The sequence below is a fragment of the Neoarius graeffei genome, chromosome 2, assembly GCF_027579695.1.
Source record: "Neoarius graeffei isolate fNeoGra1 chromosome 2, fNeoGra1.pri, whole genome shotgun sequence".
NCBI lineage: Eukaryota > Metazoa > Chordata > Actinopteri > Siluriformes > Ariidae > Neoarius > Neoarius graeffei.
In genome coordinates this window covers 74,921,139-74,938,572 of record NC_083570.1, presented here as the reverse complement: position 1 = coordinate 74,938,572, position 17,434 = coordinate 74,921,139, and the positions used below count along the sequence as shown (strand labels likewise).

General features: G+C 41.6%; 1 protein-coding gene across 6 annotated transcripts in view; it reads right to left on the bottom strand.

Moving 5' to 3' along the window:
- LOC132881919 (genetic suppressor element 1-like) overlaps positions 1-17,434 on the bottom strand; it is an 82,923-nt gene that overhangs the window by 3,424 nt on the left and 62,065 nt on the right. For all 6 annotated transcript variants that reach the window (XM_060914981.1, XM_060914983.1, XM_060914984.1 and 3 more), the window contains exons 7-15: positions 16,884-17,170; positions 15,512-15,791; positions 14,260-14,762; positions 12,116-12,228; positions 11,731-12,004; positions 10,901-11,014; positions 9,891-10,298; positions 2,261-2,554; positions 2,051-2,154 (exon numbers count right to left, since the gene is read on the bottom strand). In XM_060914981.1, coding sequence (XP_060770964.1) covers positions 2,051-2,154; positions 2,261-2,554; positions 9,891-10,298; positions 10,901-11,014; positions 11,731-12,004; positions 12,116-12,228; positions 14,260-14,762; positions 15,512-15,791; positions 16,884-17,170 — 2,377 coding nt within the window. The remainder of the gene's footprint in view (positions 1-2,050; positions 2,155-2,260; positions 2,555-9,890; positions 10,299-10,900; positions 11,015-11,730; positions 12,005-12,115; positions 12,229-14,259; positions 14,763-15,511; positions 15,792-16,883; positions 17,171-17,434) is intronic.

Genomic DNA, 17,434 nt, shown 5'->3' with positions numbered 1-17,434 from the left:
CAGAGGTCAAACGTTTTCTGTAAGTCTTCACAAGTTTTTCACACACTGTTGCTGGTATTTTGGCCCATTCCTCCATGCAGATCTCCTCTAGAGCAGTGATGTTTTGGGGCTGTCGCTGGGCAACACGGACTTTCAACTCCCTCCAAAGATTTTCTATGGGGTTGAGATCTGGAGACTGGCTAGGCCACTCCAGGACCTTGAAATGCTTCTTACGAAGCCACTCCTTCGTTACCCGGGCGGTGTGTTTGGGATCATTGTCATGCTGAAAGACCCAGCCACGTTTCATCTTCAATGCCCTTGCTGATGGAAGGCGGTTTTCACTCAAAATCTCACGATACATGGCCCCATTCATTCTTTCCTTTACACGGATCAGTCGTCCTGGTCCCTTTGCAGAAAAATAGCCCCAAAGCATGATGTTTCCACCCCCATGCTTCACAGTAGGTATGGTGTTCTTTGGTTGCAACTCAGCATTCTTTCTCCTCCAAACACAAGTTGAGTTTTTACCAAAAAGTTCTATTTTGGTTTCATCTGACCATATGACATTCTCCCAATCCTCTTCTGGATCATCCAAATGCTCTCTAGCAAACTTCAGACGGGCCTGGACATGTACTGGCTTAAGCAGGGGGACACGTCTGGCACTGCAGGATTTGAGTCCCTGGCGGAGTAGTGTGTTACTGATGGTAGCCTTTGTTACTTTGGTCCCAGCTCTCTGCAGGTCATTCACTAGGTCCCCCCGTGTGGTTCTGGGATTTTTGCTCACCGTTCTTGTGATCATTTTGACCCCACGGGATGAGATCTTGCGTGGAGCTCCAGATCGAGGGAGATTATCAGTGGTCTTGTATGTCTTCCATTTTCTAATAATTGCTCCCACAGTTGATTTCTTCACACCAAGCTGCTTACCTATTGCAGATTCAGTCTTCCCAGCCTGCTGCAGGTCTACAATTTTGTTTCTGGTCTCCTTTGACAGCTCTTTGGTCTTGGCCATAGTGGAGTTTGGAGTGTGACTGTTTGAGGTTGTGGACAGGTGTCTTTTATACTGATAACGAGTTCAAACAGGTGCCATTAATACAGGTAACGAGTGGAGGACAGAGGAGCCTCTTAAAGAAGAAGTTTCTGAAGAAGAAGTCTGTGAGAGCCAGAAATCTTGCTTGTTTGTAGGTGACCAAATACTTATTTTACCGAGGAATTTACCAATTAATTCATTAAAAATCCTACCATGTGATTTCCTGGATTCTTTCCCCCCATTCTGTCTCTCATAGTTGAAGTGTACCTATGATGAAAATTACAGGCCTCTCTCATCTTTTTAAGTGGGAGAACTTGCACAATTGGTGCCTGACTAAATACTTTTTTGCCCCACTGTATCTGTATTTATATATCTGTATTTATTTTCAAGAACCTTCATACATTAAGTGAATGATAAAAGGTAGAAAAGGAGAAATTACAAGTTATAAACATACCTGAGAAATCCGCCATTTCGCACGTGAATTTCTTTCAGCAGCGACCAACTTGAGTCCAAAAAACTCTCTTTTACAGCCAATGATTCGCTTTAACTTACGACAGAAGTTAAAACCACAAACTTTTTCCAAGTACACATGAAAATTCGGGTCAAGAAAGACAGTAGAAAAGGTAAAAACAGCTATTATAGAAATGGATTGCTTCGCATCGCCAGTCAAACTCTTATTTTCGTCAAGGAATGTCAAGTTAGCTTGCCCACCACGGGCTTGTTGCTATGGGGAAAATTGACACGTGACCAATTCCTGCAGATGGCCTATTAAAATACGTGCAGAAGTACATACAAATACACAGGATGTTTCAGATGAAGGCACATTAAATTAAATTGAACAGTTTTGCACTTGACATTATTAACTGTGCAAGCAAAAAAATTTAAAAAAATAAAAAGCTTCAGTTATTTTCACTGCGTATTTATTTTTATGTGCAGTGCTTGATTTCTGAGTCCACACACACAAACGTAAGCTGAACTTCAGGAGCTCTGACCTAAAACATTAAAACACGGATCCTACGACAGCTTTCAGGCTGATCATTAACTTACCCCCATACTGACAGAGAGCTGGTCAGCTGTAACACTCAGGTGATAGTGCTGAGCCTCCATCCTCCTGCACTCACTCTGCAGAACCTCACTCTCTATATTCCTCTCTGTGGACACACACACACACACGTCAGTTTAGTGGCGTAAAAAGTCAAAATGTGAGCAAAACTGGAACATCACAATATCATCGGCTGGCCTGACAGAACAACTCACCGTCTATATACTCCTGATATGCTTCCACTATGGCCTCAATACCCTTCCATTTGGGACTGCAGTCCTCTTCCTCCTCCTCCTCCTCCTCATCATCATCATCATCTTCCTCAGTGGACTCTTCTTCAGCAGATCGCTCATCACTCAGCCTTGACTCATGGTGGGCTGCAGGGTGGCCCGAGTGGCCATTGATGTGAGAGTAAGGTAGTCGGTTCAGCACCCCCTGGTGCTCTGGAGGGTGGTAACGCATGACGTTGTTAAGCTTGTGGTTTGGCTCAGAGGCTGCTGGGACACCTCCTGGTGAAAGAATAAGTAATGCTGGTAAGATCCCAGTGTCGAATGTTCCAACTCAAAGATGGGAAAATGATGATACTGTTGGTAGATCAGTGAAGTCATTGAGGCTAACAGGAAATGTCTTTAAACATCATGACACTGGTCTATAGCCAAAACGCTTCTGAAATGAATTCGTCAAACTTTACTAATTCTGGGTCGCTGAGAAATAAAATTAAACTTAAAATTGTTCATTGGCTCTAGTTTTCAAGATTGGCTGTATGAATAAATCTATGACTGGGTTTGGATAGTACTTACTTTTTTTGGCAAAACAATGAATGATGCAATCTGAAGCCGCTATTGCATCATACCATGTTATTCCTAGAAGTCACTGATGATGCAATCATAAGTCAACTTACATCACTCTGCTGAACAAATTGCCCGATATCAGCTCAAAGAAAAAAAAAAAATCATACAGTGCTATGCACTCGAGATTGTCTTTGCTTGACAAGAGATGCTCCGTTTCATGAATACAAGAGACAAGCTGCCAAAAAGCACTGAGTACACACTGAATAAGGACTAAACCTATTCAGTACTTATACATAATTGTTTTTTTTTTGCCATTTGATTCATAATACATTTTATTTATATAAACTTTTTGCTGATTTTCTAGTGTTACATAAAAGAGAACAGGTGAAATATCATGTAAACCAACCATGAACACATGAAGAGACCTAGGTTTACAATTTATACTTAAAAACGTTACTATCCAGGGCGGCACGGTGGTGTAGTGGTTAGCGCTGTCGCCTCACAGCAAGAAGGTCCGGGTTCGAGCCCCGTGGCCGGCGAGGGTCTTTCTGTGTGGAGTTTGCATGTTCTCCCCGTGTCCGCGTGGGTTTCCTCCGGGTGCTCCGGTTTCCCCCACAGTCCAAAGACATGCAGGTTAGGTTAACCGGTGACTCTAAATTGAGCGTAGGTGTGAATGTGAGTGTGAATGGTTGTCTGTGTCTATGTGTCAGCCCTGTGATGACCTGGCGACTTGTCCAGGGTGTACCCCACCTTTCGCCCGTAGTCAGCTGGGATAGGCTCCAGCTTGCCTGCGACCCTGTAGAAGGATAAAGCAGCTACAGATAATGGATGGATGAATGTTACCATCTACACAATGTACATAAGTATAAAATGTAAAATCTTCAATATCTTGGAAGCCATAGCCAATTTCATCTCTGAAGCAGACAACTTCTGAAAAATTGTTGACCAGTGTAATTAATAAGATCTCAAAGTCTGCTTCTATGAGGTTATTTTATTTTTTAATGAAGCCTCACTTAACACGTTGGTTCCTGCTCACTGCACTCACAGGCGGCAAAAAAAAAAAAAAATTAGACATACACGACCCCAGAATTAGTTCACCACATTTTTAGTGTCTGATGTTTGTGTTTTTAGTTTTGCATAAGAGCTGTATGGACATCATCGACAATCTGTAACTCTCAAGTAATTATTTTAGAGATGAAAGTGGAGCAAAGAAAAAAACCCTGAACTTTTGAAAGTCAAACTAAGGGATGGGGGGGCAACGTCCCCCGAAAATATTTTAATAACATAACACGCAAAACCCTGCATTCTAGTGCTTATTTTCACTAAAACAAGTTATAACTTTTAAGCCTTTTCAATTTTGTATCACTGCTATGCAGATGATACCCAAATTTATTTTGCTCTATCACCAAATGATTATGCCCCCCTTGAATGTCTCTACCAGTGCATCGATCAAATCAATAGCTGGATGTCACAAAATTTTCTTCAGTTGAACACAGATAAAACAGAAGTAATTCTATTTGGAAAAAAAGATGAAAGACTCAGGATTACCACTATTCTTGACACAAAAGGGATTAAAACTAAAGAAATGGTTAAAAATCTTGGTGTTTTCATTAACAGCGAGCTAAACTTTGACAGTCATATGAAAGCAATCACTAAAACGGCATTTTATCACCTAAAAACATTTCCAAACTAAGAGGACTTATGTCAAAAAATGATCTGGAAAAACTTATACATGCCTTCATCTCTAGTAGGGTTGATTACTGCAATGGCCTTTTCACAGGCCTGCCAAAAAAGACCATCAAACAACTTCAGCTGGTTCAAAATGCAGCGGCGAGGGTTCTCACACGAACAAAAAGAACAGAGCACATTACTCCAATTCTAAGGTCCCTTCACTGGCTTCCAGTAAGCTACAGAATTGACTTTAAAGTATTGCTGCTGGTGTACAAATCTCTAAATGGTACAGGGCCCAATTACCTCTCTGATATGTTGCAGCGGCCTAACCCAATCACATCTACCAGATCGCAGCAGAAAAATTTACTATTAAAACCAGTTGTTAAAACAAAGTGTGGTGAAGCAGCTTTTAGCTACTATGCAGTGCAGCTATGGAACAAACTGCCAGAGGACATCAAAAATGCTCCTGCTGTTGGCAGCTTCAAATCTAGACTAAAGACCAAGCTGTTCTCAGATGCTTTCTGTTAAATAATTAATATTTTTACATTTTTTATAATCTTTACTTTCTCTGCATGTTTTAAATTTACTTTAATTTTATTCTATTTTATTCCGCTGGTTTCTTTTTCTTTTTCTCCTTTTTTCTTTTTGGCATTTTATTATTTTAGTTCTACTGTTGTTTAATTCTTATTATTTTCTTTTAATTCTTTTAATTAATTGTTTTAGATTAAAAATAAAATTATGTAATTTTATTTCTCTATTGTTTACTGTTTTTGTTTTTGCTTCTGTAAAGCACATTGAACTGCCATTGTGTATGAAATGTGCTATATAAATAAACTTGCCTTGCCTTGCCTTCTTTCATGTACATTAATGATTAACATGTCAAAAATATCAAATGTAATTCCCCGAGTTAATGAGTTATTTTCAGGAGTGCATTTAGAAAACGCGGTGATTTTCCTGCTACACAGTTCATTACTTTGAAAAAAAATCAGACAGTTGAAGGTAAACTCAGCAAAATCCCAAAACAGTGCTGTTAAAAAGTAAAGGTCTGTTAGAGTTTCTAAAGCTTTCAGGTTTCAATGTTGGGGACATTGAGCCTCGTTTATCAATCTTTTAGTCGAGTTGTGCGTTTGCAGAAGCTAAAGACCCCGTCCACACGTAGCCGGGTATCTGCTAAATCGAAGATATTTTTCTACGTTTTGGCCTGTCATCCACATGAAAACACATCAAAAACGAATATTTAAAAAAACTCCGGGCAAAGTGAAGATTTTTGAAAACTCCGTGTATGCCTTTTCGTGTAGACAGAGATAACCGGAGTTTTGCGTTTTAGAACGTCACAATCTGCGCCAAAAAAATGACAATAAATCTGCCCTGACGTCAAACGTGCGACCTTTGTTTACTGCAGAAGCCAGATTAAGCATGGACTTAAACTAGCCGCACACCACGGCGATCCACGCGGTACCGAACCGACCCATTTCAGAGCCGACTCCCGACTGTTGACGAGTGCAGTCGCGATTGAAGCGACACGTGACAACTTAATAGCTTTGTGATTGGCTATTGGATATAGTTACTGTTAAATCCAACACTTGAAGATGCTACAGGCTGAATTACAAATGACACAACATGGAATATGTAGCGCACTATCTAGGCTGCATGAGCTATTATTCCCAACCTTAAATAGCGCACTTATATAGGGGAGTTAAAGTGATTTGGAATTCAGCCACACAACTTGAGCAGAGTGGCTTTCCAGCCCACTGTGTCTATGGATAAAGCTTCAGTCTATGGAATTACAGTATATACCTGCATTAGGTGCTACCAACACGTATTTCTCACGCTAGAAATTGTTTAATGATGTCACGTGTTATATGCAAAAGATATGATTGGCTATTGCTAGCGACTCTCGCCGATCAGTCTGGCTCCCGATTAGTTTTTCGAATCGGCTGTGAGATGAGTCGGTACCATCGAAAACTAGTCTTTACGCCTGACTCGCGGCTTCAGTTGGCTCGGTACGCTGAAAATCGGCGCAGTGTGCGGCTAGCTAAAGAGTAATGGATCGGAGTAGTGCCTTGAAAGCGTTAATTATTGTGCAGGTGCTATTTACATGTTTAATTTTAGAAGCCCAACTACTGCTCCAAGAGCACAGGCGATGTGATTAGGGGGTAGGATTTGGGGAAATAATGCCATCTACAGGTTTGGAATGCTTATGAATGTGATTGAAAACGCAGATGTTCGGTTATGTGTGGAAGGGATTTTTTTCGAAGACGAGGTAGTGTGGATAAAACATTTTTATAAACGGAGGGGGGAAAAATGTTCGGTTTTAAAAATACCCGGCTACGTGTGTACATGGCGAAAGTGAACTAAACATTTCCAATTCAGATTTATGCGAGTTGAAGTCAATTGTTTACATTAGTTCTTATTGTCTGTAAATTTAAACACCAATGAATACCAAATTTCTCATGTAAATCAGGGGCGTAGGGTGTGTGTGTGTGTGTGTGTGTGTGTGTGTGTGTGTCACACGCTGACTGGCAGCCTGAGTGCATTATGTAACAAAAAATAATTACCATTGCTAGTTTTAGGCAGCTTAGAAACCGGCTCTTCCATTATTGCTGTTTCTTCCACGTTTTCTTGATGATGTGTTCTAGAAACGGCACTAAAACTTAGCTTCCAAGCTACAAAATGCAACTTTGATGGAAAAAAATATATAATAAATTGCTGACCTCTCTTCACGTCGAAAGAAGGAGGAAAGTTTTGCTTGTTTTGACATGGCGAATTAATAACACGAGAAAATACTCATAATTCGCAACTAAAAAGACTGCAGCTCCACTGGCAGCTTGAACATGCTTTCTAGTGCGATTGTGTTGCGCAGAACGGTGTCAGTCCTGCGCGCCTTGGCTCGTACACCTGAAGGCGCACCTTGGCGCGCGCCGTTAACAAAGAACACCTGTCTTTAATCAATGAACTATGTCTGGGCTATTTAAGGACCGCGCCCAGGCAAGGACAATACGAAGTATTACGCCGCGTCTAGGAACATGAAAAATCTGATAAATAAATGTCTCCATTCGGAAAACCGGAGATTTTCAAGAGTTTTGTCAAATATCCGGATTTTCGGGTATTTCCGGAAGACTTTCATCCCTGTTATTTTGACCGTATGTTCCTTTAATATAATTAAATAATATAATACAATTTTTTTAGGGATGGAGCAAAAAGAAAGAAAGAAAAAAAAAACCAACAACAACCCAACAGGCAGTCTTTTGTCTCCCCCCCCCCCCCAGAAACAACAGCGTAATGGTTTTCTCCATTAGGAAACAGTGAGTTCATTTTTTGGTGTGACTTCACGAAATAATTAGTAGCTGCTCTGTTTTCCTCCTACAGAATGATGATGGTGCTCTCGCTTTCTACAGACTCGCACCTCTAAGGCGACTCATTTTAGATTTTTCAGATCACGGATCCGCCGACGACAGTTAAATACCACCGCTAGAAAAATAAAAAGTCTGTGCATATTTTTATTTTAACCGCTGAAACGTACAAAAAGAAATGTAAAAAAAAATAGTCACATATTTTTCTTGTAACAGCACTGTATCCCTGGTACTAATCATATTTCTTTAAGTAAAAAGTATTAGAATCGCAAATACAAATGACAATGTGTGTTGTATATATCCACTTCAGCCGAGTCCGAAAACGAAACTATTTACGACATTGAGTATTCACTTAAATGTTTTTATGGTATTTACGACGGCTTTACGACAGTGTCAGCCTCGTGCTGACCATGGCGACGCTGACAGCATGGATTCCGAGCTATCGCCTCAACTGTACATAAGCATAAAGTGTGGTAAAGAAAAGTCTTTTCACTCTCTCACTAACCAAAACGTGGGCGATTTCGTCTCTCAAGCATTGAAAGTAAACAATGAAAAGATCAAAACAATCTTTGGTTCTCAGAAAGAAGGTGGTGATGTAACGAGCGCGATGCCGAATATGCCTGCCATAACGTTAGTTTGCGATTTTGGCTGCATCTGACTGTGGAATTAGAAGAAGATGGTGCTGCAGAGAGTCCTATTGAATCAAGTAGCACAAACATATCAGCCTTCAATGTGTGTGTGTGTATATATATATATTGGTGCTGTCAAGCAATTAAAATATTTAATCGCGATTAGTGTCGCGACTGTCATAGTTAACTCGCGATTAATCGCAATTTAATCGCACATTTTTGTCACATGAAAAACCATTGTAATTCTCTTATCAGCATAAAAAAGTGAATGGGCTTGCTTTGTACCAATGTTTTTTTTTTTTTATTGCAAAGCATAACACGTCTTGTCACAGCCACTGCAAAGTGAAACCTAAGCCGAGCACCGGTGCTAGCAAAAGAACCATGAGTGAAGTGATCTACTGCTTGAGTTAGTCTACAACTCACAGTGACGGTAGGCTTGACATGCTTGATTATAATATAAAGTACACTATTATATTAACTTTAAGTTGTTCGTTGATAAATATTGCATTGAATCTGATCTTTACTGTTTCAGCTCACTTAACACATTTTGTACTTTTACACTTTCTGCCTGTTGATGCGTCGCGCTGTCCAATCAGAGGCGGCCAAATTTGCATATTACAGGAAGGATTTCTGGGATAGCATTGAGTTTACAGTTCAGAGGGATCTGGCTTCTTTAGACGCTGTCTTCTTAAAACTGAATAAATATTTAAAAAGAGCCAAATGAGCCAGTCTTTTGAACGGCTCTTTTCAAAGAACGGATCACAAAGATGCGGATCCCATCAAAGAGCCATAAATCCCATCTCTACTAGCGCGCCCTGCCCGCGCTGGTTCTCGGGGGGGGGCAAAGGACTCTGGCTGTGCGGGGCGCGGCATTACAGTCTAGCTGCTATCGTTTTTCTGTTCCAAGTTCCTGGCAGTTTCAAAAGCTTATGAAAAACCTACACATTTCACAGAGCATTAATCTCGCGATAAAAAAAATTATCACCGTTAAAATTGAGTCAAGTTAACGCGTTAATAACGCGACATTTTTGACAGCACTAATATATATGTGTATGTGTGTATGTACGTAAAGTGTGTCTCTTGAATTTAAATTATTTTATCATCTTAATCCGACACTGAAATTTTGCCATGCAAAAAAATAAAAAATTGGACAACACTTTTTATTTTTATTTCGACCGACGACATCAAAAATATGTTGAAAAAATCCGTGAACCTAAAGATAAAAAATGGGTGGCCTAATAGGGTGTAACACTCACACGAGGAACAATTGCCTTGTACCGCTCTGGAGAGAGAGATATCCCTAAGAGTTGTGAAAATTACAGCTTAAAGTTCACCTAGATGAACTCAGCAGAACACAAAATGCACCACAATAGCAGAGTGTATGACTTTCCTCCCTCTCACCTTTGAGTTTGTGCTGGGATTTGTGTGTAGACTGCAGTACAGACTGGTGGAAGTGTTGAGCAAACTCCTCAGCACTGAGGCTGTCCCAGGGTCGGGACCTGCTGTGGTCACTCAGGCCGTTGAGCCCATGAGGCCGCTCCTTTAGCTGCGTGAGTGGAGGTCTGAAGCTGTTCTGCAGGCTCGGCGCCCTCCTGATTGCCGGGGCTTCTCCTAAACGAGACTGATCCTGCAAGGGGGCGAGTGGAGGGGGCTGTTTAGGGTGCAAGAGATCAGAGGCCTGTGAAGGTCTGTGAAGTTCAGGCTGGCTGACACTGTGAGGGTGCATGGCAGGTCCAGGAGGAGCGGGGCTATGGGAATTTGGGTGGGGTTCTCCGTTTGACTGGCAGGGTGTGGAGGGCGCTGGAGGATCTGAGACAGATAATAGAAAACAGAGTCAGATACAGTGTCTTGCATAAGTGATGAGCATTACAACCTGGATCGTGATTACAGGTCATGAATCTAATCAAAATAGGCCGTAATACTGAAATGGGGAGAAACCAATATATTATTTACAAATTTTCATTTAAATGTAAAAGTTCAGACTGCATAAGTATTAACCCTTTAAATTGGTTCTGGTGGAAGCAGTGACATTATTAGTTGAATGGAGTTAAATTCTGTGCGTAATTTAAGTGTCATGTCACCTCAAAATAAATATAATATCAATACATTATATAAACACAATAAAATCGATATAAACATCTGTACCCTGGAAGGAACCTGTTCCTTGTTGGAACTAAAGCTGGTTCTACTAAGTATTGACCCAAATTGGTGAATATTAAGGCAACTGTTTTTTTTCTTTATACATCACCTTTGAACATTTGACATATGTAAATTAAACAGTCCTCTCAGTTCCAGATTGTAAGCTCAAGGTGGTGGTGGGGGGGGTGAATACTTGTATAAGGCGTTATAGTTTACACAGGCACAGGGAGAAAACGGTATGGATTTTGTGTGTGTGTGTGCGTGTCCCCTACCAGAGGCAGTAGTGGGAGGGCTGGAGCAGGGGGAGCGTGGAGCATATCGGAGTGTGTCAAGAGTGACGGTTTTCTTTTTGATGGCATCAAGTAGACTGACTACTTTCTCTTTTTCTGTAGTGGTCAAACGCAAAAATACGTTTCTTTAAATCAAACAAACTTCTACGAAGCAGATATAAATATACACTACCGTTCAAAAGTTTGGGGTCACCCAGACAATTCTGTGTTTTCCATGAAAAGTCACGCTTTTATTTCCCACCATAAGTTGTAAAATGAATAGAAAATATAGTCAAGACATTTTTCTGGCCATTTTGAGCATTTAATCGACCCCACAAATGTGATGCTCCAGAAACTGAAAGGAAGGTCAGTTTTATAGCTTCTCTAAAGAGCTCAACTGTTTTCAGCTGTGCTAACATGATTGTACAAGGGTTTTCTAATCATCCATTAGCCTTCTGAGGCAATGAGCAAACACATTGTACCATTAGAACACTGGAGTGAGAGTTGCTGGAAATGGGCCTCTATACACCTATGGAGATATTGCACCAAAAACCAGACATTTGCAGCTAGAATAGTCATTTAGCACATTAGCAATGTATAGAGTGGATTTCTGATTAGTTTAAAGTGATCTTCATTGAAAAGAACAGTGCTTTTCTTTCAAAAATAAGGACATTTCAAAGTGACCCCAAACTTTTGAACGGTAGTGTATTTAGAATATTAAATATATGATGTTAAGTGTCAGTATCCTTCATACATTCAAATGCATACAAACATAAGACATGAAAATACTAAGAACACTGGGGATAAATGCGTGTGTGTGTGTGCATACACACCTATCCTTTGCTCTTGGCTGACATGGTTGAGGTTGAACATGTTGAGGAAATGTTTCTTGTTCTCTAGTTCTGGTGCCCTGTCCATCTCCTCGGGTGTGTATCGAGTGGACAGGGTGGGCGTGGCTGTGGACGGAGTCGGACGTTTACTCTGAGCAGGTACCGGAGACGGGCTGCGCTCTCTCATTATCTTTCTCCTTTTCTTCTTCTTTCTCTCCAAAAGCGCGTCCCGGTGGGACAGTGTGGTCAGTCCAAATACAGCCAGGAAACCCAGTTTCTGCACACAGAGAGAGAGAGAGAGAGAGAGAGAGAGGAGTCAGATAAATATCATACTGTACATGAGCTGGGGAAGGAGGAGCATGTTTGGGGATGAGCGAGGATGAGGCACCTCTTTGGACTGGTCCAGTTTGAGAGGAGGCTGTTCAGTCACTCTCTTCAGATGAGCTCTTACTTCTTCTTCATCACTCTCATCGTAAGAGTCATCCAGCTCATAGTAATAACCTGAAACACACAGAGTGAGATATACAGGAAAATGAAAATGTGAACGAGAACATTTATTATTTAGTTCATTCGACTGAACCCTCGTGTTCTGTTTGACATTTCAAACACTTTATTCCACATTTTTACTCTCTGGTCAAAATGAAGAAAGCTCTATCATCACTGCCTGAAAAATCACTCACACACACACACGCATGCACGCACATTAGAAAAAAAGATATATATATATTTTAAATTATATCCACATTCACTGGATATGAGCAATTGCGCACTCTGATTGGCTACTCTACTACCAGTTCATATACCATGAGTAGAGAAAAACAAAATGGCGGAGTGTGTTGCTGAACCAACCGAGGACGAAATATAAACTCTACTCAAAACCAAAAAAAAAAAAAAGCAACAAGATATGGACTAAAAAGTATTTGATGGTAAGAACGTGTATTTTTTTAATTTTTCAATAATTATTATGATCGCATGTTTCACAAATTGCTCCTGTCATTTTGCCGGTTTGTTTATATTCTAACCGGAAATAATTTTGTTGGACATTGTATAAAGTTTTTATTTATCAAATTTGCAAAAAATAAAAATGCTCCGTTTCTCAAAATCCAGTGAATGTGGATAGAATAAAACAGTTATTCCACTCAATCTCATCGTACATGGCTTATACGGTACGTAGCAAACTCAGCGCTATGTCACACACACACACACACACATTATATATGTATATATATGCATACACACACACACACACATATATATACATACATACACATATTATATATATATATTATCCGTAGCCGCTTATCCTGTACAGGGTTACAGGCAAGCTGGAGCCTATCCTAGCTGACTATAGGCGAGAGGCGGGGTACACCCTGGACAAGTCACCAGGTCATCGCATGTTTTATATGACACACAGTCCATACAGTCAATTCCAGAACTATTGGCACTAATCATCCACATTAAAATTAGTGAAGCCATGCAAATTTTAAATAATAAATAATTTCACATGCAGTAAGTGATATTTTGATCTTACTATCCATACAAAGTTACTATATAGTCTGTTTGAATGAAATATTTTTTCCAAACATAGAGTGAATTGCAGAATTATCAGCACCCCAACTATTAATATTTCCTAAAGACTGAAAGCAATTCAAAAATAATAAATGTTTTGGAATTTAGAATGATAATTTGTTTGCATTTAATTTAACAAATGCCAACAGTATTTAAAGAACATGTTAATTTTTTTTTCATTTTTACGAAAATCATGTTTGTTTCTTTGATATTTGCCTGAAGGGTGATTTATGCAAATATCAAATATACACTCACTGGCCACTTTATTATGAACACCCATACATCTACAGTTTGATGCGGTTCTCTAATCAGCCGATCCCTTCACAGCAGCACGATGCATAAAATCATGCAGATACAAATCAAGAGCTTCAGTTCATGCTCACTTCAAACATCAGAACGGGAAAAATCATGATCTCATAGTGTGACTGCCACTGTGGCATGGGTGTTGGTTGAGCCAGATGAACTGGTTTGAGTATTTCAGAAACTGCTGATCTCCTGGGGTTTTCACACACAGCAGTCTGTAGAGTTTACACAGAATGGTGCGAAAAACAAAAAACATTGAGTGAGTAAGTGAGGGACAGTTCTGTGGGTGGAAACACACGCCTTGTTGATAAGAGAGGTCAGAGGAAAATGGCCAGATTGGTTCGAGCTGCCAGGAAGGATATAGTAACTCAAATAACTCTTTACAACCGTGATGAGCAGAAAAGCATCTCAGCATGCAACAGCAGAAGACCACATTGGGTTCCACTCCTGCCAGCCAAGAACAGGAATCTTAGAATCAAGAACAAGTTCCTATTAAAGTGGCCGGTGAGTGTTTATTATTATTATTATTATTATTATTATTATTATTATTATATAATTCTAGAGTTGACTGTTTGATATTTGAAAAGTTGTTCTCAGGATTGATCCAGTTTTAGTGACCCAAAACAAGTACAAGGAGGAGATAGTTTTTGGACTTTATACCCTTTTCTCTGGCTTCCCTGCGTCTCTTCTCCTCCAGGTCGAGTTTGCTCAGAAGAGTTCTGTGCTGCTGCAGCGCGTAATCATACACCAGTGTTGGTTCTCGGCTGGGACATTGAAGGAAGCCTCTGATGGGGGACCCTGCTCTTTTAGTGCCCCTGAACTCTCCGAAGGGAGCAGGCAGGGGAAAAGAGAGCCTCTGCTTGTTCAGAATGCTCTGGCTCGACTTCTCCTGCTCTGTAAGGAAGGTGCTGGGTTCGAGGAGGCCTGGTGTCCTTGGAGGTAGGCCCCTGTCTGGGCACTCTGGTTTAGTCAATCCCGGAGGCGGACGACTTGGGGGGAAGGGCGAGTCATACGCTCGACGTGTGTGTGAAGGCGAGTTGATGAGGGACACGGGATTCCAGAGCGTGGTGGGAGGGTTAGGTTTGGGGGAGATGAGAGGAGGTGGTGCTCCCAGGTGGTGAGGTAGCTCTCTGGTAGTCAAGTCCTGGTGGCGTGAGTTAGGCCTGTGTGCAGTGAAACCATGCAGAGTTAGTCAATATGGACACAAGATGGCGCCATTCTACAAGAGGTTTCTACAGGAAGTGTGGCAGTCTGGCCTTTCCTTCAAGGAATATTCTCTCTTCTTGTTTTCTTTTTTTGGGCCTTCAATAGGATGAGACACCAAACAACAACAATTCAGACCTAGCTGAGCTAGGGAACTTTGCGTGTAATCCAGACATTAAAAAAAAAAGTTAATACATGCTATGCATCAAAGACCGTTCAGTACGTAAATAAATGTATAGATTTTTCCATAGCTCTTTTAACAACAGACGTCACAAAGCAGATTTACAGAAACACAAGAGTAGATTTATATTTAGATCCCTAACGAGCAAGACGGAGGTGATCGTGCCAGTGAAAAACTCCCTGAGACAATAACGAGGAAGAAACCAGGAGAGGAAGCAGACTGAAAAGGGACACAATGCTCCTCTGGGGGACGCTGGATTATAAATCATTACACTTGTACACTATAAGATCAGACAGTACTTGGTGAGTTGAAAGGACGTATGAGCCTATGGTGTCCTGGGATGAGAACATGAATCGTTTCTCAAGAAGTAAGATTAAAAACAGCTTAATAATTAAGACTCAATAAACTGCACTTCTAGACTCTTCTGTAAACTCTTTTCCACGCCTCCAATTTAAAACGTAACTACGTAAAGCCATCCGTGTTCAGAAACGTGACCAGGTCAAAAGGAGCGTACTGCAGTCCTCTCACCTCTGTGTGTCCGTCTGTGGGTCGTGTATCTCCGGCTCTGTGCTGTGCTGTGAACATGCCGGGCCCTGCCGGTCTGCTGTGTCCGCTCTCAGCCTTCTCTGGCGTGCCAGCCATCTCTCCTCCTCTCCCTGGCGCTGGAGCAGCAATGCACCCGGCCCTAACCGCTCGCCAGGGGTGGGCACCAGGCTGGGCATCGGGAGTGGAGCGGAGCCACCCGGGGAGGGATACAAACCAGGCTGCAGAGGCTTTGGGGCCAGGAGCATGGCCTCTTTGGTTTTCTCTGAAGGTTTGGTGAGCAATTTATATTTTGTTCAGTAAATCAGCATCAACTATGATATTTTTTTTTAAAATAGTGCTTATTTCAGTATGCTTTTACTTTTTACAACTTTAAATCTTACTAAAAGAACATTCCAGCATTTTATAAACCTAATCTCTACTTAATCACAATGTAACATACAGTATGCAGGATTACTACAGGCAATCATTCTGACAGATTTCTCTTTACTGAGAATACAACAAACACTGTTTCCTCTGAACGCACTTAAAATGGCTGCCTAATGGCAGTTGTTCAGTTTGGTCCGTGTGCTTTTTGCAGAATGCATTCAAGAATTCTCATCTCATCTCATTATCTGTAGCCGCTTTATCCTGTTCTACAGGGTCGCAGGCAAGCTGGAGCCTATCCCAGCTGACTACGGGTGAAAGGCGGGGTACACCCTGGACAAGTCGCCAGGTCATCACAGGGCTGACACATAGACACACACAACCATTCACACTCACATTCACACCTACGGTCAATTTAGAGTCACCAGTTAACCTAACCTGCATGTCTTTGGACTGTGGGGGAAACCGGAGCACCCGGAGGGAACCCACGCGGACACGGGGAGAACATGCAAACTCCGCACAGAAAGGCCCTCGCCGGCCCCGGGGCTCGAACCCGGACCTTCATGCTGTGAGGCGACAGCGCTAACCACTACACCACCGTGCCGCCCCATTAAAGAATTCTTCAAACGTATTTGTAAATGCAGCTCTAAATCTGTAAATGTCCCTGTTGTAAAGCTTTTTTTTTGTCTGAAGAAGCGTGTGTTTGTTTCAGCGCGTTTTCTTAAAATCAAAAAATAAAAAGCATTATATGCACAATGTCTGCTTCACGCCAAGATTCTAGCTTGTTTGTACTTGATTCATGTAGCACGGTTGCATATTAAGAACCGTACTTAGACTTCTATTATATGGAAGATTTGGGTCAAAAGATTTTGTTTTCCAGTACAGAGAAATGTGTTGAAATGATTATCTGTGGTAATCATGTGTGTGGTTACGAGATTAAGGTGGAAATGCTGGCCTGTTATTTGGAGGGGTGTAGGTGTGCGTCGCGTACCTGCTTGGTTTGGTGTAAGCTTGGCTCTGTCTTCTATCTGCTGCCTGTGAGGGTGCGAGTGAGTGTGTGTGTGTAGCTCCTGGCTCAGGACGTGTTTCTCCATGGCCCTGACGGCCTGAACTTCTCTCTCTTTTGCCCTCTCTTTCTGTCGCTCCAGTTCTCTCTCTCTTTCTTCCTCCCTTTCCCTTTCTCGTACACGCTCTCGCTCCCGTTCTCGCTCTGCCTCGTGAGCTCTCTCCTTCTCTCGCTCCCGCTCGCGCTGGCGAAGCTTGTCCTCCATCTGCAGCCTGTCAGAGACACACACACACACACACACACACACACACACACACACACACACAGGGTGTGAGATGCAACACTCTCCACAGGAACATAAAGAACACACTCAGAGGGAGGCAACAGGAACACAAGAAGTGTTGATGCTGTTTACTACTGAGCATGAGGAGGAAAAGTTGAACAGATTACAGGCCACATGGGGTGTGTATGTGTGCAGGGACATGAACATGCATGTATATGTGCGCGTGTTTTTGTCGGAGTCACGGCACATATGT